This window comes from Siphateles boraxobius, unplaced genomic scaffold, assembly GCF_051911475.1.
Source record: "Siphateles boraxobius isolate OS27281-9 unplaced genomic scaffold, OSU_SipBor_1 65, whole genome shotgun sequence".
Lineage (NCBI taxonomy): Eukaryota > Metazoa > Chordata > Actinopteri > Cypriniformes > Leuciscidae > Siphateles > Siphateles boraxobius.
The window spans coordinates 21,504,186-21,531,301 of record NW_027509192.1 but is presented as its reverse complement, the minus strand read 5'-3'; the positions used below and the strand labels follow the sequence as shown (position 1 = coordinate 21,531,301).

The following is a 27,116-nucleotide window of genomic DNA, read 5'->3' as shown; positions in this document are numbered from 1 at the left end:
GTTCTTTCCGTAATTTAATATTGCAGAATACAGACATCCCAAGTCTCCTGGAAGTTCCGGGAGTCTCCCGCATGTTGATAGCGGCTCCCTGATGCCCGCAAATTAGTTCAAATCTCCCGGAATCTAGAGCGAGCGAGAAAGAGCGCGCATGCGAGACAGAAGAGAGGGCTGTTTCTCAATATGTTCTTGTGGACTTGTGAAACGTCATCAGTCGCTGCCCAAGTACTGTTCCAATTCAAAGTTCACATCTAGCCAAGTCCAGTTCAAGACCACTGATGTGTTCCTGATCCGCCCCTTTTACCCAGGATGCATCGAGAGGTGACTTTAACTTTGTAGCCTATTAGAGAGCTGACTTATGTTTGACTGAACTGTTTGCTTTATTTCTAATTGTACAGCTTCTTATACCTTTTAGGCTACTTATATTTTTATACTGGATATTATTGAGCATTAAAACTGACATTTAACAAAAAGAGACAGGGTTGTGTAATTTTATTTTATATATTTTAAAATATATAGAATATTTTTTATATTTATTTTACTATACATTCTCTTCACTGTATGTACATGTATAATAAAATAAAATGACAAGTCTATCTCTGTTAAATGTCAGTTTTAATGATCAATAATGTTTCATATTTTTAAAATGAAAACAAAAAGAAGCAGGGTTGTTTTATATATTTTATATATCAGCTGAGTGACGCGATCAAGAACGCCGCGGTTCCATTTGCAGAATAACCGGACTCGCGCCCTCTCGTCCTCGGGAGTTCGTTCTCCTGAGTCGAACTTGGCAAGTCTGAACTACCAAGGACCCAAGTCCGAAGTTTGCGTAGGCTACTATTGAGAAACGGCCAGACTGTGCTCCAAACCGTGTAGCGCTGCGTGTGTGTGTGTGTGCCTCATGAAGCGCGTCCTCCGGTAATTCATTAAAGCGCATGCTGACGCAGCCGGCCAAACGTGATTAGAAAGGCATTTTACTAAATATTTTTTTCTTAACAATACATTTGTAACGCAAGTAACTTAATTTTATTGACATCAGTAACTGTAATCAAATTACATAAATTTAAAATGTAATGAGTTACATTACTGCGTTACCACGAAAAGTACTACTTTGTAACGCGTTATACCCAACTCTGGTCTTGACCTTCTGTAACCGAAGCAGAATGTCTTTCCCTATGCAACGAATAGACTGACAGATCTGAGTGGATTGTTCACAACGTTTGGATGGTGCTTGAAGGCCCAATATTTACACCTTTGGGGGAGTTAAATCCATGAATGGCATACAATTAGTAGTCAATGCACAATAAACTGGGTTAAGAGAACGTATTTTTACATAAAAAAAATATATTTTAATACCAGTGAACTGATTCAGTATTGTTTCAGTAAACTGATGCAGTGTCATTAAAGTGAATTGATTCAGATCAGATCAGAGAAGGAGTGTTTCATTGGACTGTAAGTGCCCTGCAAAGAGTAGTTCACAGGATATTACACCATCTTAAGAGAATTTCCAATTCGAAAGAAGAGTCAAAAAATTAATAAATAAATAAATAAACTGTCCGCACACTTCAATCCTTAAAGCAAATTTAATTACCAAGCTTTTGGTCAACAGACCATCCTCAGGGCAATTCGAAAGAAGAGAACATGTTCAGTTCAAAGGACACTACAAACGGCATAAGGAATAAGAGTACACCGATACATCAGGAAGTGGAGGGAGCAATTTACCCATCAGCCATTGCACACACTCCAGCACTCCTAGAAATGTGAATTAAATAAAGGCAGTAAAACGTAGTTGAGGCTCCACTGCTATTATTGAGGACTGGTTTGTAAACAGTTGTTTGTGGGTTGTTCACAGTTACAGTGATCATGATTACGTTTGAATGAGATAAAATATCCATCTAATCTAACCAAATTACGTTTATTTTCACATTAAACATTGCAACAGATAATTATCACTCATCTTAGCGCTTTCAAATATGACATTTAATATTTAATTCATAATTAAGGTATATTTACAGAAGTGTATTGTCATCGCAGTGTAAACTCCTCTAATAACACATTTAGATGACTAAACGCCTGTGAAGAGACGACTCGACGCCTGTGAAGAGACGACTCAACGCCGGCGATATGTTATGCCCTAAATTACTACATGATTAACTAACTGTATTTTTTCTATGTACATTTCTGAAATGCACATTCTGTAAAGCTGCTTTGAAACAATAAGTATTGTGAAAAGCGCTATACAAATAAATTTGAATTGAATTGAATTTACACTGCACAGGTGGTGTAGAAGCACTTCTGAAGTGGCATTTAAGTGTCTTTACACAGACTGTTTAATGCTGTTCAGAGGTGGCATAAATGCATTTGCACATTAATTACAGCTGTATGATTTGATACTAGGGGGGTGAGGTGGGTCTGAGCAGGCATAATTAAGTCTGGCTTTTATATGCCATTGCATCTTTACACTGTGTATATGAAGGCTTTTTTACACAGACCAGTTAAGGCTGCTCTGTGCTTGCTCAAAATTCAAAGTTGCATGGGCGTAACACATTTTCAGGGCTCCAGACTGTGACCAATTGGTCGCATTTTGCAACCATTTTTCCTGCCGGTGCGACCAAATATTTATTTAGGTATTTAATTCGCCTCAGAATTAATAACATCATCTCTGCGAGATCCAGTGAGAAACATCCCGATTCGGCGCAGAGTTCTCAGTTACAAACCATAGATATCATTGGAAACTGGAGGGAGAGGATGCTGGCGCTGTCTGTTCGCCGCTTCTCCATTTCTGATTTTAACTTTCTGATTTTAACTTAGCACATTTTAAGAAAGTGGGATTTTTTATGCCCCTTGCAAGTTTCCTACCTCTCTGTACCGCAACAATCTTTTTGACTGGGTGCTTTAGCAACGTACCTGCTGCTGCTCTTTGGTGTAAACACTGTGCTAACGCCACCAGCGTCCAGCAAGATGTTGAAATATTCCATTTCTCAACTGCTGAGTCTCAACTGCGACACTGCACCACCTTGCATCACAGCCATAAGACAGCTTGTACTTTTGCACCGACAAAGAGTATGTAGGAGTATGTAGGAACCCTTCACCGCTCCTGAGAACCTCTAGCGGTGGGAGATATATATAACACGGAGTGGACCACAGTGTACTGCGGAGCTTACAGAGACTTTCACCATCAGCTCTGTCTCCTGCCACTATGGAATTATTCAACACACAATCCCTTACCAATAAATTCCTGCTTATCCATGACCATATTCTGGATAGAGGATTAGACTCCATGTGCCTAGTGGAAACTTGGCACAAAACAGGCGACCACTAAGTACTCAATGAAGCTTGCCCTCAGGGTTATGCCTATATGGAAAAATCACGCAGCTCTGGACGTGGGGGTGGTTTAGCCGTAATCTATCGGGATGAACTGAAACTCTCTCCCTTGCCACTGCCTGATCTTACCTCAATGGAATGTTTAGCCTTCAAATGTAAACCTCCATACTCCAAGACAGTGCTTCTCATATACCGTCCCCCCAAACCACATTCCTCATTTCTTCCTGAAATAGATGATCTACTTACATCACTCTGTTTCATGTCAACCAGGATTGTTATTCTTGGTGATTTTAATATCCATATTGACAAGTCCTCCTGTCATCTTGCAACAGAGTTCATGAGTCTGATCGATTGCCTTGGTCTCCAGCAACATGTGAAGGCTCCTACGCACACCAAGGGCCACACCTTAGATCTTGGTGTGGCCAAATAACTTTCCGGAACTGGAAGCAAATAAACACAACTTCCTTCACCGCAGTCCTTCAGTCCAATATAAACTGCCCAGTCTCTACAACAGTGGACGGACTAGTGGATCACTACAATATATCATTGAGTAGTGTTTTTGACCGCCATGCCCCTGTCAGGACACGGGAAGTTAACTTCAAATGCTCTGCACCCTGGTTCATGCAGGAGCTGCGGCAAATGAAAACTGAGGGCCGTATCCTGGAACGACGCTGTAAACAGACTGGTCTAACTGTTCACAATCTTGCATTCCGTGACCATCAAAAGGCTTATCTTAAGTCCTTGAAGGGTGCACGCGCACAATTTTATTCCAACCTCATCAATAAGAACACTGGAAATTCTAAACAGCTTTTTTCTACAATAAAAAATCTCCTGAAGTCGAAATCATCTATATCCACTGAAGCCACAGTGGAGCGATGCAACAGCTTCATGGACTTTTTTAGATCTAAAGTCAATAACATCCGCACTTTAATATCTGGCTCTCCATCACTGACTCCATCGTCCTCCAACCCCCTGTCCGGTGGATTGACGATCCTCCCGTACTTTGCCGAGGTTCAGCAGAGCCATGTTGAGGAAGTCATCAATAAAATCCGTCCGCCTGCATCCTGGATCCCATCCCGACTGTTTTGCACAAGTCGCTCATTTCCAGTGTCAGCCTAATCATCACTGAGTTTATTAATCTCTCACTAAAAACAGGCGTTGGCCCTCCTGCCCTTAAAGCTGCTGTCATTCGTCCGATACTTAAGAAACCAACCCTAGACCCAGAGGTCCTGGGAAACTACAGACCAATCCCCAACCTCACCTTTCTGTCAAAGGTTCTAGAGAAGGAAGTCACCATTCAGCTTCACAACCATCTACAACACAATAACTTATATGAGGTTTTTCTATCAGGCTTTCGTTCGGCCCACAGCACCGAAACAGCTCTGCTAAGGCTGACAACCATCACCATCAGTGCTCATTCTACTCGACCTAACAGCGGGATTCGACAGGGTCGACCATACCATCCTTCTGGACCGCCTCCTCAATACAGTTGGACTATCGGGAACAGCACTGCAGAGGTTTCAGTCCTACCTCTCTGGCAGGACTGAACGAGTCATTTTAGGAGAATATGAGTCCAGGCTGCTCCCTGTTACGTGTGGTGTTCCGCAGGGGTCGGTTCTTGGCCCTATCCTATTTATTCTATACCTGCTTCCCCTCGGCTCTGTCATCAGCAGACATGGACTATCCTTCCACTGTTATGCGGATGATTTGCAACTTTATATTAAATCTGCTCCAAGCTCCTCCGCATTCTTGTCGCGACTCAACACATGTCTTCTGGAGATAAAGGAATGGTTGGTTAGTAACTTCCTTCAGCTAAATTCCGGTAAAACTGAGGCACTACTTGTTGGAACCCCACAACAGATCCACTCCTCTCCCGTATCTCAATTCATCCTGGACGACCAAGCCATCACGTTCTCCTCCTCAGTTACAAACCTAGGGGTTAGGTTTGACCCGCAGCTGACCTTCAACGAACACATTAAATATATTTGCAAAACCTCCTTCCACCATCTTCGAAATATCTCCAAACTACGTCCTCTTTTAACTCTTTCGGATGCACAGAAACTTGTTCATGCTTTTATTTCCACCAGGTTGGATTATTGTAACGGACTCTTCATTGGGATTTCTGCCAGAAACATGCAGAAGTTACAATACATCCAAAATAGCGCTGCCAGAGTCCTCATGAGAGTCCGAAAATATGATCACAAAACTCCCATCCTACACTCACTCCACTGGCTCCCTGTTTCATCCAGGATCGATTTCAAAATTCTGCTATTCACACACAAATGTATCGCTGGTCATGCACCACCTTATCTACAAGATCTCATCACCTTGAAATCCTCCTCCCGCACTCTCAGATCATCAGGTCACCTACTTCTTCAGGTCCCGACCACAAGACTTCGCACTATGGGGGACCGAGCTTTCTGCTCAGCTGCACCTCGGCTTTGGAACCACCTCCCGAGTGAGCTGAGAGAAGTACAGAGCCTGGACACCTTCAAGGCAGAACTGAAGACTTTTTTATTTAGAAAGTCTTTTATGTGCTGATTGTTCTATTGTTTTTATTGTTTTTAGTATTCTGTAGCTATTATTGTTGTTCTTTTATGTAGCACTTTGAGATTCTTTGGAATGAAGAGTGCGTTATAAATAAAATCTATTATTATTATTATCATATCAGATCAAACAGCGCTGACGTGGAAACCAGGAGAAACACTTATAGAAGGCTTTCAGTCCACAAATCAACAACATTCACCATGGAGTTAGGCTAATGTAGTCAAACTAACAATAACTATGGCATTGTGACAGAAATAGTCAAACGCTTAAAAGTAGGCTAGTAGGATAGAAGTAGGCTGCTGTCTTTTTCCAGCATTTCAAAACTTTAATATCATATATAAATGTTATTTTTAATGTGATGACCAACACATTTTTTGTTCATCCTTCAAAGATTGTGCTAAGACTGAAAATTTTAAGATTTAGGAAAACTCTTATTTAAAAATAAAATACAAATAAAATTACCATTGTAAACAGTATGATGCTTATTGGCTAATTTCACTCCCTAATATCTCTTTTTTTCACTCGTTTTGCTTTTTAATCAATATTAAGACATTACGAATGATAATAATTAAAGTTAATTTCATCTACACCCTAAATTAAGCTTGGTGCTTTATTGTCAGCCCCAGTGCTGTCAGATATGTGTTGTACAGCTCAGTGTCTCGGTGCTGCGGCCCTCAGATGTTAGTCTGGAGCCCTGTGAACTTAAAATAAAACTGCACATTGTAATATCTGTAAGTTAAGTCTATTTATTATTAAAGAATTTGTCAGTATTACAGTAATTTTGGGGGGAATTTGAATAATTGCATCTCAAGCTGATTTAAGGTGTGCCCCTAAATTTTCTGCCTGCACTCCTAAAATTTTCAGTCAGGAGCTCCAGTGCTCCTAGTAAAAAAAGTTAGACTGGAGCGCTGATTTTGTCAAGAGAACTTGAACAGAGATCCCGTGCTCAGGGATTGGGGAGCAGTGGGAGTTGCCTCACCTTGGCTTCCTCCATCTGCATGATGTTGGCCTGACAGTCAGAGATGCTGTCGTTGACGTAGTCGATATTGGCCAGCAGAGACTCCAGCTCCTCATTCAGAGACGTAACATCTTTCTCTACCTCCGGTTCTTCCGCAAGCAGTCTCTCTCTCTTTCGGTTTATCTTATCCCGCCGGCGCGTCAGCTCTTCACGTTGCTGTGGGCGGGATTTTAAACAATGAGAAGCTAAACAAGTTTGTTCAGAGCTTTTATTTTAGGAATGTAAATGCAATTACAAATTCATATAAAGGTTTTTTTTAAATAAACATGATCCGTGTATATATTTGTATCTACAGTATTAGCATTAAGGAAGATTTGACATGGTAAAGTAGGTGTTTCTCATGATAACAGGTTTTTTGTACCTTTAGAAGACGATTCATGTCGGTCTCCATGTTGGAAATTGTAACGCGCTGCATGATAATATCGGAGATACGGCGTTCCAGACTCTGCCATTTCCCACGAGCCATTCGGGTGGAGTATATCCCAGCCGGCCTGCGATAGTATAACCTACAGCAAACAATTGTCAGTCACAGGCAGAATAAAGTCATATGAACATGTTTACAGTGTGTACATGAGGCCTGTATAATGTACCTGGTTCCATTAGGTGCTCCTGAGCCCGAGTATGTCCGACCCGCGGGAGGTCTGTGAGAGAAGTCCTGGTTTGACTCTAGATTGCCCTTTCGTGTGACCTTTCCTGATATAGGCCGAACCTGTCTCCTTAGAGCGGTTACCTGAGAGACACAGCAGTAATCACTACAGGAAACTTCTCAAAATCTCATATTGCCAAAATGAACAGGCAATAGAAAAAATTAAAAATAATCAACAGATGAATTGACAATAGTTGTTATCTGTAGGGCTAAATTAAAGCATTAAGTAACATTTATATGATACTTTTCCACTCACATAAAAGTAAATCTATTTAATATTTAAATTGATTACCTAAAAGTATTTAGATAATAAATATAAAACCATAGTGGCCCCAAAAAGAATCTGGGCACTTAAAAAGAATAAGTGCATTATAGTATATAAGTTCATCACTGTTATTTTACTATTTATATACTAACACAGTATATATGAATATTTTGAATCTGCTATTCATTTTATAATTGCGGTTTTAATTTTAGTCATTTTGTTTTGCACTTTTGCCATTTTTACTTTTAATATTCTAGTTTATCTTTAACTTTGTTTTGGTCATTTCAGTACTTTAACTTATACATATTTTATTTCAGTTAGTTGCCAAAGCAATATTTCTATAATAAAATGTGTATTGTAGTGTAGTGCATCAGTGTTGTTTTAGTATTATTTAAATTATTTTATAATATGTATTAATATTTAGAATTAGCTTTAATTCTTATTTGTTTAAATTTTGTTTTTAAGTTTGATTCATTTTGTTATGTGCTTTGTCATTTCTATTCGTTTTTATATTTCTATTTAGCTATAATTTATTTTATGTCAGTTTTGGTTTTAGTAAGTTTAGTATTAGTATTATTTTATTTCAGTTAGCTGCCAAAACAACATTTCTATATTTTTGTTTTTTTGTTTAAGTTTAAGGTTTCATCTAGGGATGTCCAACGCTGAGTGTGAAATCACTCCAATCTCATTAACGAAACGTCATGTGACAGATGATGGCGCAACCGGAAACTATAAAGAACACCCGTACCAAACATTCTCAGCTTCTGTCCCATCAGTAAGTAATTTGGCGGTTTGGCATTGAGATGTCGTCCTCACACTCATGAGGTGCTTGGGTTTAAGACTGAACTCCAAGAAGAGTGTGTTTTCTCCACTACAGAGAACTACTTTTCTATGGGCGGTACAGGTATGTGACTCGACTACGAGTCAGGCACGTCAGTCTCCTGCTCTTATATAAAATCCATTCTCTCAGCCCTAGGCAAGATCAGGCTAGGCCATCACTGTAGAACAGTTTCAGAGACTGTTACGAAAAGGTAAAATCAAAGGTAAAAAAACTGTTTCATTTTCTCATAAAATACATTTGCACGTCCCCACATTTTCAATGATTCTCAAACGACTCGTCAGATGAATCAATCTCTGTAAATCCCTCCTTTCCGCTACTCTGCTCTGATCGGCCAGACAGCTCAGTGTGTTGTGATTGGTCTACTCTTCTCCGATTGGCCAGACAGTTCAGTATGTTGTGATTGGTCTACGGCGTGCAGCGCTCGTGTCAAAAACCAAAAGGCCCATTGTCATAACAACATCAGCTCTGAGTGTCCTGAGGCTTCCTACACCGTAAACTAAACACAGAAACGAACAATGACGTCGATTTTACCATATCCATGCGAGTGCGAGTCCAATGATGAAACACTGGAAGAACTAGTTATTCAACCCGAACCTCCATCACAACGACTCGAGCAGGACTCAGTGTTTCTCAGTGATACAATACTCAGTTTGAGGAACATTATGAGATGTTGCAGCTGTAATTCCTCACCATCAGCATTAACAAGAGTATGTCCATCAACAAACCGATTATTGCACTTGTACTTATTTTCAGTATTTTTCTAATTTATTGCAGTGAACATGTGGAAACTGTATCAATAACAGTGCATACATTAGCCGAACTCTAGCATGAATGACTGATGTCACATAAACGTTGGTAAAACAAATCTTGCTCCATGCTTAATCTTTCCGCAAAGTAGTGAGAACGACAGACCATCTGCATTAGACACAGTTTCGGGTAATAGTGTCCCACAGCTGATCAGCAGAAGTATTTCAGTAAGACAGTAATAATGTGAGTTAACCAGTTAGCAGGAGACCTACACTATATAAAACTCAAAACTAAGTATTTTGAACACCATCTTTCGAGAGCAAGCGGTTTGCTCTGAGATTTGAGAAGCAGCCGTCAATAAAATAAAGGGAACACAGCAAAAAGTTTAGGATTACACTGCTGTGGTATCATAGTAAAGATGAATTTTAACCACTGGTTCTTCACATGCTCGTCCTTGGGCAGTGAAAGAAAACTGGCTTTACCTTCACATTGTAGAGCACAGCATCTTCTGGACAAGTGTTCAAGGGCATTCAAGTATTCCCTGGTGTCTGTGCGCGCAATAAGTGGGCGGCAATATGCTAATGTTTCATCTTGACGTCACAACGAAACTGCTTATGACTCGTTTGAAAAATTATTAATTTCATTGACTCGGAGTCGTCTCTTACTTTTGAAAGACAATAACTTTATATACGATGAACTTTCAGATTTAAAACTTTGCAGGATGTTTTCATTCTTTTAGAGCTATGTTACACAGTACATGAAAGGTCATTTTCAAAAATCCATAAGAAGGTCACTTTAAGTGACCTCAACTATGCAAGCCAGAGGAGATGGTGGCAAGGAACCCCAACTCCATCTGTGAGAAACCAGGCTCAGTTCTCCTCTGGCCAAATCAGAAGAAACGATGACTGTCCGTTCTTGTTCTCCTTCACGCGTCCAGTTCAGATGGCTCCTCTATATTGAAGGTTTATGTTGCGGCCTTTACTGCTTACCACACACCTTTCAGTGGTGGGTCATTGGGGAGACACTCTTTAGTGTCCCGTTTTCTGCATTTAAGACAGATGGCGAAGCTCAAGAGATGCTCAATTTGCTTTCCCCAGTAAACAGGCCTATACTGTTATGTCCACCGCTTATCTTGGTGGTGTAAAACTGACCAGTTGTTGTGCTTTGATTCCCCCAGGTGTCCCCCTCAGTTTCCAAGCAAATCATAAGTCAATCTTTGAGGCAATTTCTGTGGCTCACGAGGCATGTGAACTTCCTTCGCCCTTAATAGTCGTCAGAGCCCATTCTACTACATACATTATATATATATTTTTTTTTTTACTACAGATATATATATATATATATATATATATATATATATATGTATGGAGAATGGGCATATAAGCAGAATAATTGCAACAAAAAGAAAAAAAGTGAATTTAAGGTTAAAAAAGCATGAAGCTCGTGGTGTCAGAATGCCAGTCTGTCTGGACGAAGACGCAACACGTTATGGCAACAACGTCTCAGATAGACTGACGGCAGATACAAATAAACAGTAAATAAATTACTTTCGAGTAATTCCTTACAAAAATGCGCATCAAATAAATGTGTGAGACGCGCTCGAACAGACCTCGTTGGTTCTTACGCATCAGACACGCACATTTAAACTACTTCTTTACATTTTAATGGCGGATGGCAAACCCATTTGAAGGTGCAAATAAAGCATCGGGCTAAGGATAGCCGATACCAATAAGTGAAAAAAAAAGTTTAATTGGCCCCGACACCGATCCTTGAGATCTGCCCGGACATCCCTAGTTTGCTTTATTTTAATTAAAAAAAAACTCTGTTTAATAGTTTAAGTTGACAATAACACTGACACACACTTCAACACTGAAGAGCATAAGTGCATTTTATAACAAAAAATATCTAAGTGACTTATTTTCAGGGTAAATGCATGTTTAAAGAAATGAAATTAATTACATTAGGATTTTATTATTAATTTAAGTTAATATATTTTAAATAAATATTATTTAATTGTATGATTAAATATCAATGTGTCACACTTTGTAGGTACAGTAGAAACAAAATCCAGGTGAAAAACGTTACCTCCTCAGTTTTTCTACGCAGAATGAGTTCCTGTTGTCTCTTTTGAGCTTCAAGCAGTTTCATCTGATGCTGTACAAGAGAAAAAAAACATCACATTGAACATATTTCACAGTCAGTTTCATTCTGCAACAGTGTTATGTTTCCATCATGCACCTCCTGTTTGCGCTGGTCCTTCTTAAGTGTGGCGATCTCTCGGTTCCTGCGGGTTTCGGCCATCCGGTTCTTGTCCTGCTGCTCCTTCATCTGCTTCATCAGACGCACCTGACAACAGATCATTTCAATACTAGTTTAGCTGGAGGATATGTGCTACAGAAAGTGGATAATGATAAGAGGACAGATTTCTCCTGTCACTATGAAGAGTAAGGACCTGTTTAGAATAGCTATTATACTGCTCATATTATTTCTGCAGTATGTGTACAGTGGACATGATGGACATTTTCTCTATACATGAAATAACCAGACAACCTAATGAGAACATAGCACACTAAATAAGATACTGTGCCTATAACGCTATGCATTCACCTTGACGGTTAACTTCCAAGTGTAACATTAAACTCATGCAACGATGTAACTTAAGTAACAGCTGTGTGTCATTCAGAAATACAGTCCAATTTGAATTAAGGCAGGAATTAGAATTAGAATCTGAATTTAAGGAAGCAGCGTAAAATAGAATACAATTCAATGCCTTCATTATCATCTTAATTGTCTCATTTAATTATATCATTGATTATGAGAGAACATTTATTGAGTAACTATGACAAATTCAAGTACATAACTGCCATATCATGTTATTTATTTTATTTTGGCAGACAGTCCTAATTTTAGCTCATGTATTTTTTTTACACTTCATTTTGATGGTCCCCTTTAGACATTCTGTTAATCTTCGGTAATGTTGCACCAACATGTAAACTAACTCTCATTAGAGTATTAGTATTAGTACAGTTAGGGTTAGTGGAATAAGCTGACATGCACTTGCAAAGTAACTCATAGTCATCAGAATGTCTAAAGGGGACCATCAAAATAAAGTTACCATATATTTTATATATTCATATTTGCTCATTTTAATGAAGGGTGGTGATAATTTTGGAGTTGATATTACATCTAGAACTGCCATCTTAACAGTAGAAAAACCTTTACAAAATGAATGTAATTTCATTTGGACTATGGAAATTGCTGATAGACATGTTCATTACTAATATTATTAATATAAAAATGCACTATATTACACAACCATTAAGTTCAATATGTCAATATTTATTTGTATAGTCTTTTATAAACAACTTAATTTTTTGCAGTATGTTGCAGAAAGGTCTGTTGACCACTGGGAGGCGCTGTTTATTATGAAATATTTTGTGTTGTAATGGTGATTCAGCATTTTTCAGTGATTCAGTATACAGTGATGTGCAGTCTCCATGGTGACACTTACTTTGGTTTTCTTCATTTCAGCCAGATCCAGCTGTAGTTTCTTCAGTTGTTTCTCATACTGTGACTGGTTCTTCAGTAGGCGAGCGTGTTCTTTCTGAGCCGCCTGTAGTTTCTGCAGCTCTTTGTTCATCACACCGAGTTTCTTCTCGTATTCTGCTTTTATCCGTTTGCTCTTGTCCTCAGAGCATGACTCCACAGAGCCTAAGACAAAAAACAAAAACAAAAAAACAATAGAACAAAACAAAAACCAAACAAAAATAAATAAAACATAAAACAAACACATTTATTTCGATTTTCTCAGGGCATATTGCAGGCCGGACATCGTCGGGATGTTTGTTAACAGTACATCGCAGCAAAGGTATTTCCAACTTATTTTTACTTCTAAGTGAAGAACGAAAAAGAAATTCACTGTCAGTATATCGGAGCCTTGAATCACGCTCAGTCTCTCGTACCTTACGAGCAATAAGTTGATGACTGCAGTTCACTTAAAGGGATAGTTCACCCAAAAATGATAATTCTGTCAGCATTTACTCACCCTCATGTTGTTCAACCCCGTAAGACCTTCGTTCATCTTCGGAACACGAATTAAGATATTTTTGATGAAATCTGAGAGCTGGATCACTCCTCCATAGACTTCTAAGGGATTGAAACTTGTGCCCCGAAAAGTTATTAATGACATCGTTAAAATAGTCCAAGTGACTACAGTGGCTCAATCTTAAGTTTATCAAACGACGAGAATATTTTTTATGCGCAAAAACCAACAAAAATAACGACTCTAGTTCAACTACTCATTTCCTTCTCTGTGGGCCTCGAGTCAGTTCACGTAGGGTAACAGCGCAGCGCTTCTGTGTTGTACGTCACATGTAGGCTTACTATTGGCTGACACTGGTCATGTGTGTGATGCGTGTGACGTACAACACAGAAGCTATCACGCTAGTGAACTGACTCGAGGCCCACAGAGAAGGAAATGAATAGTTGAAATAAAGTCGTTATTTTGGTATGTTTTTGCGAACAAAAAGTATTCTCGTCGCTTGATAAACTTAAGATTGAGCCACTGTAGTCACTTGGACTATTTTAACGATATCTTTAATAACTTTTAGGGGCTGGTAAGCTTCAATCCCTGAAGAAGCCTATGGAGGAGTGATCCAGCTCTCAGATTTCATCAAAAATATCTTATTTCGTGTTCCGAAGATGAACGAAGGTCTTACGGGGTTGAACAACATGAGAGTGAGTAATTACTGACAGAATTATCATTTTTGGGTGAACTATCCCTTTTAATGGTCAACGGTGTCCCTAATATCAAGGGTTTCTGAATTATACATATAGCCCCTTAAATGTATGTATCTGGCCTTATTGTGAATGACTCAATGCACGTTGTTCCAAATAAAAAATGTTGTGTGTGTTTTTCATAATCTGTCAATAAGCTTTAATAACTGAAAACTTATTTTTCAACGTACCCATGTTCTGCAGCACGCGGTCTCGCTCCACCTGTGTGTCTCTGATTTTGCACTGCAGCATCATGAGTTTCTGTTCATACTGTTGTTTGAGTGTGTGCAGACGTCTCTGACTGTTCTCAAGCTCATCGATCAGCTTCTGCTTGATGGCGATCTCACAGGTGATGTTGGCCAGATCTGCCTGGAAGTCCTCTGGTCAATACAATAATAAGGAATAAAAAAATGAAATATGTTTACATACAGATAATCATTAAACAGACAACATCTTTAAATGAAATATTAATAATTCACATTATTAAATATATTATATATGTGCTATATTATATTATTAAAAAAATATCAATATTCTATTTGTACATCATTACTTTAAAACTAATAGGATTTGCGTACTGAAATACTGTTTGTGTCCTAATATTTTTATAATGACGCTTTAAGGCTGTTTTAAAAAATGTGTTAAACAGTAAATTGTTTTACAGTAAACATCAGTACCCTTCTCATCCAGTTCAGAGTCAGACTCATCAGAGCTTTCCTCAGCATCCATTTCCTCTTCCTCAACTTCCTCATCATCTTCCTCTCCATCCCCCTCCTCACGGTCACTGGCCTCCTATGGGAAACGATTTCATATCATAGACTGAATGATGAGCTCCAGCTTAAAAAAATGTTCTGATACGGCAAGAGGACTGTCAATCATACCATCTCTGGCTCCTGATTGGTCGATTCAAACTGCTCTCTCTCACTAATCTTCTGTTCTCCATCAAGCGTTTCATCTTTGTTGGCACTGCAGGGGAAAATCAAAACTAGAAATTAAAAATCTATTTTGTAAAAACGCCTTTTTTTCAAAATATGCAGCATAGATTATCTGAAACAAAACAGAATACAGACAATTAGGCGGGAAGGAAAGAAAACATGGTATTATGATGGAAATGATGCAACAGAAAAGTTAAATGGTTGGTATATTATGAAAGAGGATTTGCTCTTTTGAAAACACATGCAATTCATATTTTCCTCTCTAGTTCACTCAGACTATTAAAAGATCAGATTCAGAAATCTTCTTGGTATGATGTCACACTGACAGCATGAGCTAATTTGTATATGCCCGTCCACATTCACATTTCAACACTTCTCAGAAAATTGACCCACTCTGATTAACAACACTGTGAACTATCTTTAATAAAATCAGAGCAAGTATTCTACTCTCCAATGACAGCCTATGCAACAACCACTTTGACGCTTCAAAAAGTTCAAAAAGAGATCGTAAAACTGATCCATATGAATCGAGCAGTTTAGTCCACAATCTTTTTAAGAGACTCAATCGCTTTACTGTATATGATGAACTGATTTGATTTAGCGAACATGCAAATACATCATTTGTATTCCGAAGATTCGTATGGGTTTGGAACGACATGAGGGAGAGTAAATAACACGAGGGAGAGTAAATAACATGAGAGAGATTAAATAACACGATGGAGAGTAAATAACATGAGGGAGAGTAAATAACACGAGGGAGAGTAAATAACATGAGAGAGATTAAATAACACGATGGAGAGTAAATAACATGAGGGAGAGTAAATAACATGAGGGTGAGTAAATAACACGAGGGAGAGTAAATAACACGAGGGAGAGTAAATAACACGAGGGAGAGTAAATAACATGAGGGAGAGTAAATAACATGAGGGAGAGTAAATAACATGAGGGAGAGTAAATAACATGAGGGTGAGTAAATAACATGAGGGTGAGTAAATAACACGAGGGTGAGTAAATAACACGAGGGAGAGTAAATAACACGAGGGAGAGTAAATAACACGAGGGAGGGTAAATAACACGAGGGAGAGTAAATAACATGAGGGTGAGTAAATAACACGAGGGTGAGTAAATAACACGAGGGAGAGTAAATAACACGAGGGAGGGTAAATAACACGAGGGAGAGTAAATAACATGAGGGTGAGTAAATAACACGAGGGAGGGTAAATAACACGAGGGAGAGTAAATAACACGAGGGAGAGTAAATAACACGAGGGAGGGTAAATAACACGAGGGTGAGTAAATAACACGAGGGTGAGTAAATAACACGAGGGAGAGTAAATAACACGAGGGAGGGTAAATAACACGAGGGAGAGTAAATAACATGAGGGTGAGTAAATAACACGAGGGAGAGTAAATAACACGAGGGAGAGTAAATAACACGAGGGAGAGTAAATAACATGAGGGAGAGTAAATAACATGAGGGTGAGTAAATAACATGAGGGTGAGTAAATAACACGAGGGAGAGTAAATAACACGAGGGAGAGTAAATAACACGAGGGAGAGTAAATAACATGAGGGAGAGTAAATAACACGAGGGAGAGTAAATAACACGAGGGAGAGTAAATAACACGAGGGAGAGTAAATAACATGAGGGAGAGTAAATAACATGAGGGTGAGTAAATAACATGAGGGTGAGTAAATAACACGAGGGAGAGTAAATAACACGAGGGAGAGTAAATAACACGAGGGAGGGTAAATAACACGAGGGAGAGTAAATAACACGAGGGAGGGTAAATAACACGAGGGAGGGTAAATAACACGAGGGAGAGTAAATAACACGAGGGAGAGTAAATAACATGAGGGTGAGTAAATAACATGAGGGAGAGTAAATAACACGAGGGAGAGTAAATAACACGAGGGAGAGTAAATAACACGAGGGAGAGTAAATAACATGAGGGAGAGTAAATAACACGAGGGAGAGTAAATAACACGAGGGTGAGTAAATAACACGAGGGAGAGTAAATAACATGAGGGAGAGTAAATAACATGAGGGAGAGTAAATAACATGAGGGAGAGTAAATAACACGAGGGAGAGTAAATAACATGAGGGAGAGTAAATAACATGAGGGAGGGTAAATAACACGAGGGAGAGTAAATAACATGAGGGAGAGTAAATAACACGAGGGAGAGTAAATAACATGAGGGAGAGTAAATAACACGAGGGAGAGTAAATAACATGAGGGAGAGTAAATAACATGAGGGTGAGTAAATAACATGAGGAAGAGTAAATAACATGAGGGAGAGTAAATAACATGAGGGAGAGTAAATAACACGAGGGAGAGTAAATAACACGAGGGAGAGTAAATAACATGAGGGTGAGTAAATAACATGAGGGAGAGTAAATAACACGAGGGAGAGTAAATAACACGAGGGAGAGTAAATAACATGAGGGAGAGTAAATAACACGAGGGAGAGTAAATAACATGAGGGAGAGTAAATAACATGAGGGAGGGTAAATAACACGAGGGAGAGTAAATAACATGAGGGAGAGTAAATAACACGAGGGAGAGTAAATAACATGAGGGAGAGTAAATAACACGAGGGAGAGTAAATAACATGAGGGAGAGTAAATAACACGAGGGAGAGTAAATAACATGAGGGAGAGTAAATAACAAGAGGGAGAGTAAATAACATGAGGGAGAGTAAATAACATGAGGGAGAGTAAATAACACGAGGGAGAGTAAATAACATGAGGGAGAGTAAATAACATGAGGGAGAGTAAATAACATGAGGGAGAGTAAATAACATGAGGGAGGGTAAATAACATGAGGGTGAGTAAATAACACGAGGGAGAGTAAATAACACGAGGGAGAGTAAATAACATGAGGGAGAGTAAATAACATGAGGGAGAGTAAATAACATGAGGGTGAGTAAATAACATGAGGGAGAGTAAATAACATGAGGGAGAGTAAATAACACGAGGGAGAGTAAATAACATGAGGGAGAGTAAATAACAAGAGGGAGAGTAAATAACATGAGGGAGAGTAAATAACACGAGTAAATAACATGAGGGAGAGTAAATAACATGAGGGAGAGTAAATACATAAATAACATGAGGGAGAGTAAATAACATGAGGGAGAGTAAATAACATGAGGGTGAGTAAATAACATGAGGGAGAGTAAATAACATGAGGGAGAGTAAATAAAACGAGGGAGAGTAAATAACACGAGGGTGAGTAAATAACACGAGGGTGAGTAAATAACACGAGGGAGAGTAAATAACACGAGGGAGAGTAAATAACACGAGGGAGAGTAAATAACACGAGGGAGAGTAAATAACACGAGGGAGAGTAAATAACAAGAGGGAGAGTAAATAACACGAGGGAGAGTAAATAACATGAGGGAGAGTAAATAACACGAGGGAGAGTAAATAACACGAGGGAGAGTAAATAACACGAGGGAGAGTAAATAACATGAGGGAGAGTAAATAACACGAGGGTGAGTAAATAACATGAGGGAGAGTAAATAACACGAGGGAGAGTAAATAACACGAGGGAGAGTAAATAACACGAGGGTGAGTAAATAACATGAGGGAGAGTAAATAACATGAGGGAGAGTAAATAACATGAGGGAGAGTAAATAACACGAGGGAGAGTAAATAACACGAGGGAGAGTAAATAACATGAGGGAGAGTAAATAACACGAGGGAGAGTAAATAACACGAGGGTGAGTAAATAACATGAGGGAGAGTAAATAACACGAGGGAGAGTAAATAACACGAGGGAGAGTAAATAACACGAGGGTGAGTAAATAACACGAGGGTGAGTAAATAACATGAGGGAGAGTAAATAACATGAGGGAGAGTAAATAACACGAGGGAGAGTAAATAACACGAGGGTGAGTAAATAACATGAGGGAGAGTAAATAACACGAGGGAGAGTAAATAACACGAGGGAGAGTAAATAACATGAGGGAGAGTAAATAACACGAGGGAGAGTAAATAACACGAGGGTGAGTAAATAACATGAGGGAGAGTAAATAACACGAGGGAGAGTAAATAACAAGAGGGAGAGTAAATAACAGGAGGGAGAGTAAATAACATGAGGGAGAGTAAATAACAGGAGGGAGAGTAAATAACATGAGGGTGAGTAAATAACAGGAGGGAGAGTAAATAACACGAGGGAGAGTAAATAACACGAGGGAGAGTAAATAACACGAGGGAGAGTAAATAACATGAGGGAGAGTAAATAACACGAGGGAGAGTAAATAACACGAGGGTGAGTAAATAACATGAGGGAGAGTAAATAACATGAGGGAGAGTAAATAACACGAGGGAGAGTAAATAACACGAGGGTGAGTAAATAACATGAGGGAGAGTAAATAACATGAGGGAGAGTAAATAACACGAGGGAGAGTAAATAACACGAGGGAGAGTAAATAACATGAGGGAGAGTAAATAACACGAGGGAGAGTAAATAACACGAGGGTGAGTAAATAACATGAGGGAGAGTAAATAACACGAGGGAGAGTAAATAACAAGAGGGAGAGTAAATAACAGGAGGGAGAGTAAATAACATGAGGGAGAGTAAATAACAGGAGGGAGAGTAAATAACATGAGGGTGAGTAAATAACAGGAGGGAGAGTAAATAACACGAGGGAGAGTAAATAACACGAGGGAGAGTAAATAACACGAGGGAGAGTAAATAACATGAGGGAGAGTAAATAACACGAGGGAGAGTAAATAACACGAGGGTGAGTAAATAACATGAGGGAGAGTAAATAACATGAGGGAGAGTAAATAACACGAGGGAGAGTAAATAACACGAGGGTGAGTAAATAACACGAGGGAGAGTAAATAACACGAGGGAGAGTAAATAACAGGAGGGAGAGTAAATAACATGAGGGAGAGTAAATAACAGGAGGGAGAGTAAATAACACGAGGGAGAGTAAATAACATGAGGGAGAGTAAATAACACGAGTAAATAACATGAGGGAGAGTAAATAACATGAGGGAGAGTAAATAACATGAGGGAGAGTAAATAACATGAGAGAGAGTAAATAACATGAGGGTGAGTAAATAACATGAGGGTGAGTAAATAACATGAGGGAGAGTAAATAACATGAGGGAGAGTAAATAACACGAGGGAGAGTAAATAACACGAGGGAGAGTAAATAACACGAGTAAACAACATGAGGGTGAGTAAATAACACGAGGGAGAGTAAATAACACGAGTAAACAACATGAGGGTGAGTAAATAACACGAGGGAGAGTAAATAACACGAGGGAGAGTAAATAACACGAGGGAGAGTAAATAACATGAGGGTGAGTAAATAACACGAGGGAGAGTAAATAACACGAGTAAACAACATGAGGGTGAGTAAATAACACGAGGGTGAGTAAATAACACGAGGGAGAGTAAATAACACGAGGGTGAGTAAATAACATGAGGGAGAGTAAATAACATGAGGGAGAGTAAATAACACGAGGGAGAGTAAATAACACGAGGGTGAGTAAATAACATGAGGGAGAGTAAATAACACGAGGGAGAGTAAATAACAAGAGGGAGAGTAAATAACAGGAGGGAGAGTAAATAACATGAGGGAGAGTAAATAACAGGAGGGAGAGTAAATAACACGAGGGAGAGTAAATAACATGAGGGAGAGTAAATAACATGAGGGAGAGTAAATAACACGAGTAAATAACATGAGGGAGAGTAAATAACATGAGGGAGAGTAAATAACATGAGGGAGAGTAAATAACATGAGGGAGAGTAAATAACATGAGGGAGAGTAAATAACATGAGGGTGAGTAAATAACATGAGGGTGAGTAAATAACATGAGGGAGAGTAAATAACACGAGGGAGAGTAAATAACACGAGGGAGAGTAAATAACACGAGGGAGAGTAAATAACACGAGTAAACAACATGAGGTTGAGTAAATAACACGAGGGAGAGTAAATAACACGAGTAAACAACATGAGGGTGAGTAAATAACACGAGGGAGAGTAAATAACACGAGTAAACAACATGAGGGTGAGTAAATAACACGAGGGAGAGTAAATAACACGAGGGAGAGTAAATAACATGAGGGAGAGTAAATAACATGAGGGAGAGTAAATAACATGAGGGAGAGTAAATAACACGAGGGAGAGTAAATAACACGAGGGAGAGTAAATAACACGAGGGAGAGTAAATAACACGAGGGAGAGTAAATAACATGAGGCAGAGTAAATAACATGAGGGAGAGTAAATAACACGAGGGAGAGTAAATAACACGAGGGAGAGTAAATAACATGAGGGAGAGTAAATAACATGAGGGAGAGTAAATAACACGAGGGAGAGTAAATAACATGAGGGAGAGTAAATAACATGAGGGAGAGTAAATAACATGAGGGTGAGTAAATAACACGAGGGAGAGTAAATAACACGAGGGAGAGTAAATAACACGAGGGAGAGTAAATAACACGAGGGTGAGTAAATAACATGAGGGTGAGTAAATAACATGAGGGAGAGTAAATAACACGAGGGAGAGTAAATAACATGAGGGAGAGTAAATAACATGAGGGAGAGTAAATAACATGAGGGAGAGTAAATAACATGAGGGAGAGTAAATAACACGAGGGAGAGTAAATAACATGAGGGAGAGTAAATAACATGAGGGAGAGTAAATAACATGAGGGAGAGTAAATAACATGAGGGAGAGTAAATAACACGAGGGAGAGTAAATAACATGAGGGAGAGTAAATAACATGAGGGAGAGTAAATAACATGAGGGAGAGTAAATAACACGAGGGAGAGTAAATAACACGAGGGAGAGTAAATAACACGAGGGAGAGTAAATAACATGAGGGAGAGTAAATAACATGAGGGAGAGTAAATAACACGAGGGAGAGTAAATAACATGAGGGAGAGTAAATAACATGAGGGAGAGTAAATAACATGAGGGAGAGTAAATAACACGAGGGAGAGTAAATAACACGAGGGAGAGTAAATGATGACAGAATTTTCATTTCTGGGTGAACTAACCCTTTAAATTGAAGCTCTAAAATTGCTAAAATTGCTAAGGTGCAGTATGTAATATTGACAGCTAGAGGTTGAATTTGGTACTGCAATCCAATTTCCAAATATTGGAAAATATTTTATGAAATTTTTATGCTTTAATACAGTCAAAAAATTACACACAGCACCTTTAATATAAAATAAATTAAATCTTAACAGAAATATAAAAAAATGTCAGAAGCATATCATAGCAAAATTACTAAAAATGTTATTACAACCAAAACTTACTATTATTTGTATTACTAAGTAGCTTTTATTTTTTTTATAACAGTTTTTTTGTAACAGTTTTTTTGTAACAGTCAATCAAAACCGAGGTTATTTACATACAGGTACAGCAGCAAAATGCCTGTTATAGGTTCAGACAGAAGGTGGAAAATTATTTTTTAAAAAAATGTTTATGGTTTATTGTGAAAGAATGAAGAAAACGTTGTGGAAATGTTGAAATGTCACTTGAAGAGGTTTCGTGAGATTCACCCATTACTTTGAATTTTTTTTACTCAAATACACTTTAAAGTATATGAATGAAGTATAAACATTTTCTGGGCTGTTCTCCAAGACTGGAAACTACCTACTGTACCTGAAAGACAATCAGAATTTAAAGGTTGCAAGCAGAGACGAAACACAGGGGGTTATGGTTAATTATAGAGGGGAACGAGAGACACAGGGACAAACCTGTCTTCCTCCACCTCTTCCTCCTCATCCTCCTCTCTCTTGTCACCCAGCAGCTGCTGGAGTCTTCAGCGGTCAGAGGTCAGAGGTGAAGGGTTAAAGAGAAGAAACGAGGAGGATAGAGAGAGACAGATAGGGAGGGTACGGTACAGACATTAGTAAAGACGTTGTTGATTACATGCAAACGTTCATTGTGGATAAGAACGCACTATATCAAGGATATCATGGCTGATATAATATCTCTCTAGGTTTATTTTGTTCACTGTCCCCCCTCCCCTCTAGTTTTAAGTTTAGTCTTCTGTAAACTTTTGAACAGCATTTATTTGAAATACAAATATAATATATATATATATATACACAGTGCTTGACATTAACTTTTTTGCTCAACAGTCACTGTGGCTGGGGGTTTTCTAAAGTTACTAGCCACAATTAATTTTTTTTACACTAGTCACAAATATTTTTAATATTATCTCAAAATTCGGCAGCAGGTATACTAGGCTGATGTCACTTTTAAGGGGACATAAATTGAAAAATAAAATTTTCCTTGAGCTTTTGACATATAAGAGGTCATTTTACCATTAGAATATCCTGTAAGTTTTAGAACAGAAAACTTCCTTGTTAGTCCAAAAACAGCTTTTATTATAACCAGGCCCAGATACTCTTTGCAACTTTGGCCCCGCCCACTGGCGTGTTAAAATAATAATAATAATAATAATAATAATAATAATAATAATAATAATAATAATAATAATAATAATAATAATAATAATTTGTTACATTTATATAGCACTTTTCTGGGTGCTCAAAGCGCTTTACATGGAAGGGGGAATCTCCTCAACCACCACCAATGTGCAGCTCCACCTGGATGATGTGACGGCAGCCATATTGCGCCAGAACGCCCACCACACACACACACACACACACACACACACACACACCCCACACCAGCTTACTGGTGGAGAGGAGACAGTGATGAAGCCAATCAGTATATTAGGATGATTAGGAGGTCATGATGGACAGAGGCCAAGATACCAGGGAAAACTTGAACGCCCTCGAACACTTCTGCTGATTCCTGTGGATACTGGATAGCATCATGTCCAGAAGATGCTGTGCTCTACAATGTGAAGGTAAAGCCAGTTTTCTTTCACTGTCCAAGGACGGGCATGTGAAGAACCAGTGGTTAAAATTCATCTTTACTATGATACCACAGCAGTGTAATCCTAAACTTTTGCTGTGTTCCCTTTATTTTACTGACGACTGCTTCTCAATTCTCAGAGCAAACCGCTTGCTCTCGAAAGATGGTGTTCAAAATACTTAGTTTTGAGTTCTCTTACGAGAGTATCTCTCGTACTGCGTAATATCTTACGCTATGGGGAGAACCTCTTTTCCACGAGATATTGAAGCCAAAAATTATCCTTTAATTTTGATTAATGTAAAACGCTGTGCGGCAGCGTGCAGACATAGGCAAGACGGCTCGCGCGCCTATTGGCTGCCCTGCGGCCACAGCAGCAAGCCTATCGAGAGAGGCCCTGCGTGACGCGACACCCAATGGGGGCGCTTCGCGCCCATTTCGTCGCGTCCCGCCAGAATAGGCGTGGCCTTGGCCTATAAATACGCTCGACAGGCTGATACAAACTGATTTTCAACTCTTCAGCGAAGCACTACTGCATCGCTGGATCCGGAGTGAGAAGCCGCGCCGTCTGATTGTAAGCCTTCTGCGGGAGGAGCCTTCGAGCCTGAAGTCGCTGGCCTGCACCTCGCCGCCTTCAGCCGCCGTACCTGCTACGCTTTCCGGCGTTCATATCCTTTTCACTGCTGAGTGTGTGTTCGCCGCTGCGACTCACACTCTATCTCTGTTTTCTATCTGTTCTAAAAGAGCAAGCGTCTTTTTAAAGATGCAAAGATCCTGCGGCTCGTGCCGAGCCACACTCAGCGACGGGGACCGTCATGTCATCTGCGCTTCCTGCCTGGGTGAGGATCATGCGGCTCTCGCTCTCGTCGAAGGCGGATGCCCTCATTGCGAGCTAATGCCTATGGTGACTCTGAGGACTCGCCTGGCATCCTTCTCAGAGCCTGCACTTCAACCTGCTGCGACGCCGCGCCGTAAAAAGCGCCGCGCTCAGCGCGTTCCTGAGCCCTCTCCTGCCCGCCTAAGCTCGCCGGTTCGCCCGCTAGCTTCGCCGGCATCGCTCGAGTCACTCACCGATGGACAGCGGCCGCCGTCTGCCACCGCTTCCGCCATTGAGATCGACGAAACAGCCGAGGCTTGTTCTATCCTGGCGTCGGACAGCGAAGATTGGGCGAGCTCTGTGGACCTCCCCTCCGCTGTTCGCGAGCCTTCCGGTAAAAGAGCGGGCATTGAGTCTGAGTTGATGCGTCTGCTCTCTCAAGCCGTCGACAACCTCGGCCTCGACTGGGAGGCGCCCGCGCAACCCCCGCGCAACCGACTGGATGGATGTTTCCTCAAGAAGGACCACGCCCCATCACAGTCCAAACCCGCGCCTTTTCTTCCTGAGCTTCACGAAGAAGTTGCGAGGTCTTGGAACGCCCCCTTCTCGGCCAGAATGCGTACATCTGTCTCTGCTGCATTCTCCACTGTGGACGGTGCGAAAGACAGAGGGTACCTTTCTCTTCCTCCTGTGGAAGCAGCGGTAGCATCACATCTCTGCCCGCCCTCTGCTGGACGGCGAGCACAGACGGTGTTGCCATCTAAAGCCTGCCGAGTGACGTCAGCCATGCACGGTCGCGCTTACACCGCCGCCGGGCAAGCTGTGTCGGCGCTACACACAATGGCCATCCTGCAGATCTTCCAGGCCGACCTTCTCCGAAAAATGGACGAGGAAGGCGTGGGATCGATCAGCGTTGCGGATTTAAGGAGCGCTACAGACCTGGCTCTTCGCGCCGCTAAATCTGCTGCACAGGCCGTTGGGCGGAACATGGCCTCTCTCACCGTGGCTGAGAGACACCTATGGCTAACGCTGTCTGAAATGACGGATTCGGAGCGCTCTGTGTTTCTCGACGCGCCCATTTCGCCAGTGGGCCTCTTCGGATCTGCCGTCAAAGATTTCGCGGACAGATTCCAGGAGGTTCAGAAGACATCGCAGGCTATGAAGCACTTCCTCCCGAAGCTCTCTAGCTCCGCAGCAGGTCGCTCGAAACAGCCGTCTGCCCGTAGCTCACAGCCACAGCCTGCACCACCCGCCGCTGCTTCTCAGCGCCGCCAGGCCCGAGAACAGAGACCGCGCTCTCGCTCTGCTGGACGCCGCCCCCCTCAGCGCGGGCCCCGGCCGAGGATTGAGATCAAGCCCGAGGTCTCAAAGCCTTCCTAGCCATCCTAGGAAAGCGACGGTGTTCAAATCTCGCTGCGGCCGGATTTTCACCGAAACATTTCGCTCGTCCAGTTCCATGCGATGTGACTGTTCCAGTGTATTTAGCAGTCAACAAGTCGGTTCATTTGCCCGCTTGCCTGCACACAACAGCCGTTTTTACGGCTACCCAGATAAATCCAATAAAGAGTGTATTTTCTGGTGTCCCGGCCATAGCCGATGGTGTTATGAGTGTTGTAAGAATGCCCACGTCACAGTGCCCATTCCCACACGCAGACACAGCCCGCCACAGTTCAGGGCTAGCACAAATAAAATCGACTCATGTCGATTGTGCAAACGTAGTGAATGTGCCCACGACACAGTGCCCACAAACACTACACAGTGCGTGTCCCACGGTTTCTGTAAAAACGAAACCAACACATATTCAGTCAGCGCAAGCCGACGGTGTTTTCAGTGCAGTAAATGTGCCCGCTGTCCCGCGCCCACATTCACTCACAGACACGCTGTACCCTACGGGGTTTGTCCCGCTCGTTCTCTCTCCACAATTTGTCATAGAGAAAGCGAGTGCGAACAGCCTGCCCGCCGTGATCGGCGCGCCCCCCCGCCTCGCGCACTTTAAACACAGTGTTCATGTCTCAGCACACCGAAGCTCTGCAGCCGCCGCTGTGCCGCGGCCAGACCCCGGATATCATTCTGCCTCTAGCTATCCACACGAATGCATGGGCAATGCTTCCCGGGGTATCAGAATGGGTGTTGAACACTATAAAGAGAGGCTATTCGCTACAGTTCGCTCGACGTCCCCGCCGTTGCACGGCGCGTGTCGAAACCACGGTGGACAACGAAGTATCTCATCTACTTCGAACCGAAATAGCGAAACTACTGAGCAAAGGGGCCATAGAACCTTTATCTCAGGCTCAGAGCGAAGGGGGTGTATACAGCAGATATTTTCTGGTACCGAAAAAGGATGG

General features: G+C 40.7%; 1 protein-coding gene across 7 annotated transcripts in view; it reads right to left on the bottom strand.

The window, feature by feature from the left end:
- Positions 1-27,116, bottom strand: part of kif21a (kinesin family member 21A) — a 101,213-nt gene that overhangs the window by 24,257 nt on the left and 49,840 nt on the right. For 6 of the 7 annotated variants that reach the window (XM_077211461.1, XM_077211464.1, XM_077211467.1 and 3 more), the window contains exons 12-20: positions 15,043-15,127; positions 14,839-14,953; positions 14,353-14,541; positions 12,897-13,096; positions 11,624-11,731; positions 11,471-11,539; positions 7,477-7,616; positions 7,248-7,392; positions 6,848-7,042 (exon numbers count right to left, since the gene is read on the bottom strand). In XM_077211461.1, the coding sequence (XP_077067576.1) occupies positions 6,848-7,042; positions 7,248-7,392; positions 7,477-7,616; positions 11,471-11,539; positions 11,624-11,731; positions 12,897-13,096; positions 14,353-14,541; positions 14,839-14,953; positions 15,043-15,127 (1,246 nt within the window). Of the gene's footprint in view, positions 1-6,847; positions 7,043-7,247; positions 7,393-7,476; positions 7,617-11,470; positions 11,540-11,623; positions 11,732-12,896; positions 13,097-14,352; positions 14,542-14,838; positions 14,954-15,042; positions 15,128-22,825; positions 22,889-27,116 lie in introns of all 7 variants that reach the window. The other variant, XM_077211469.1, reaches the window with a different exon arrangement.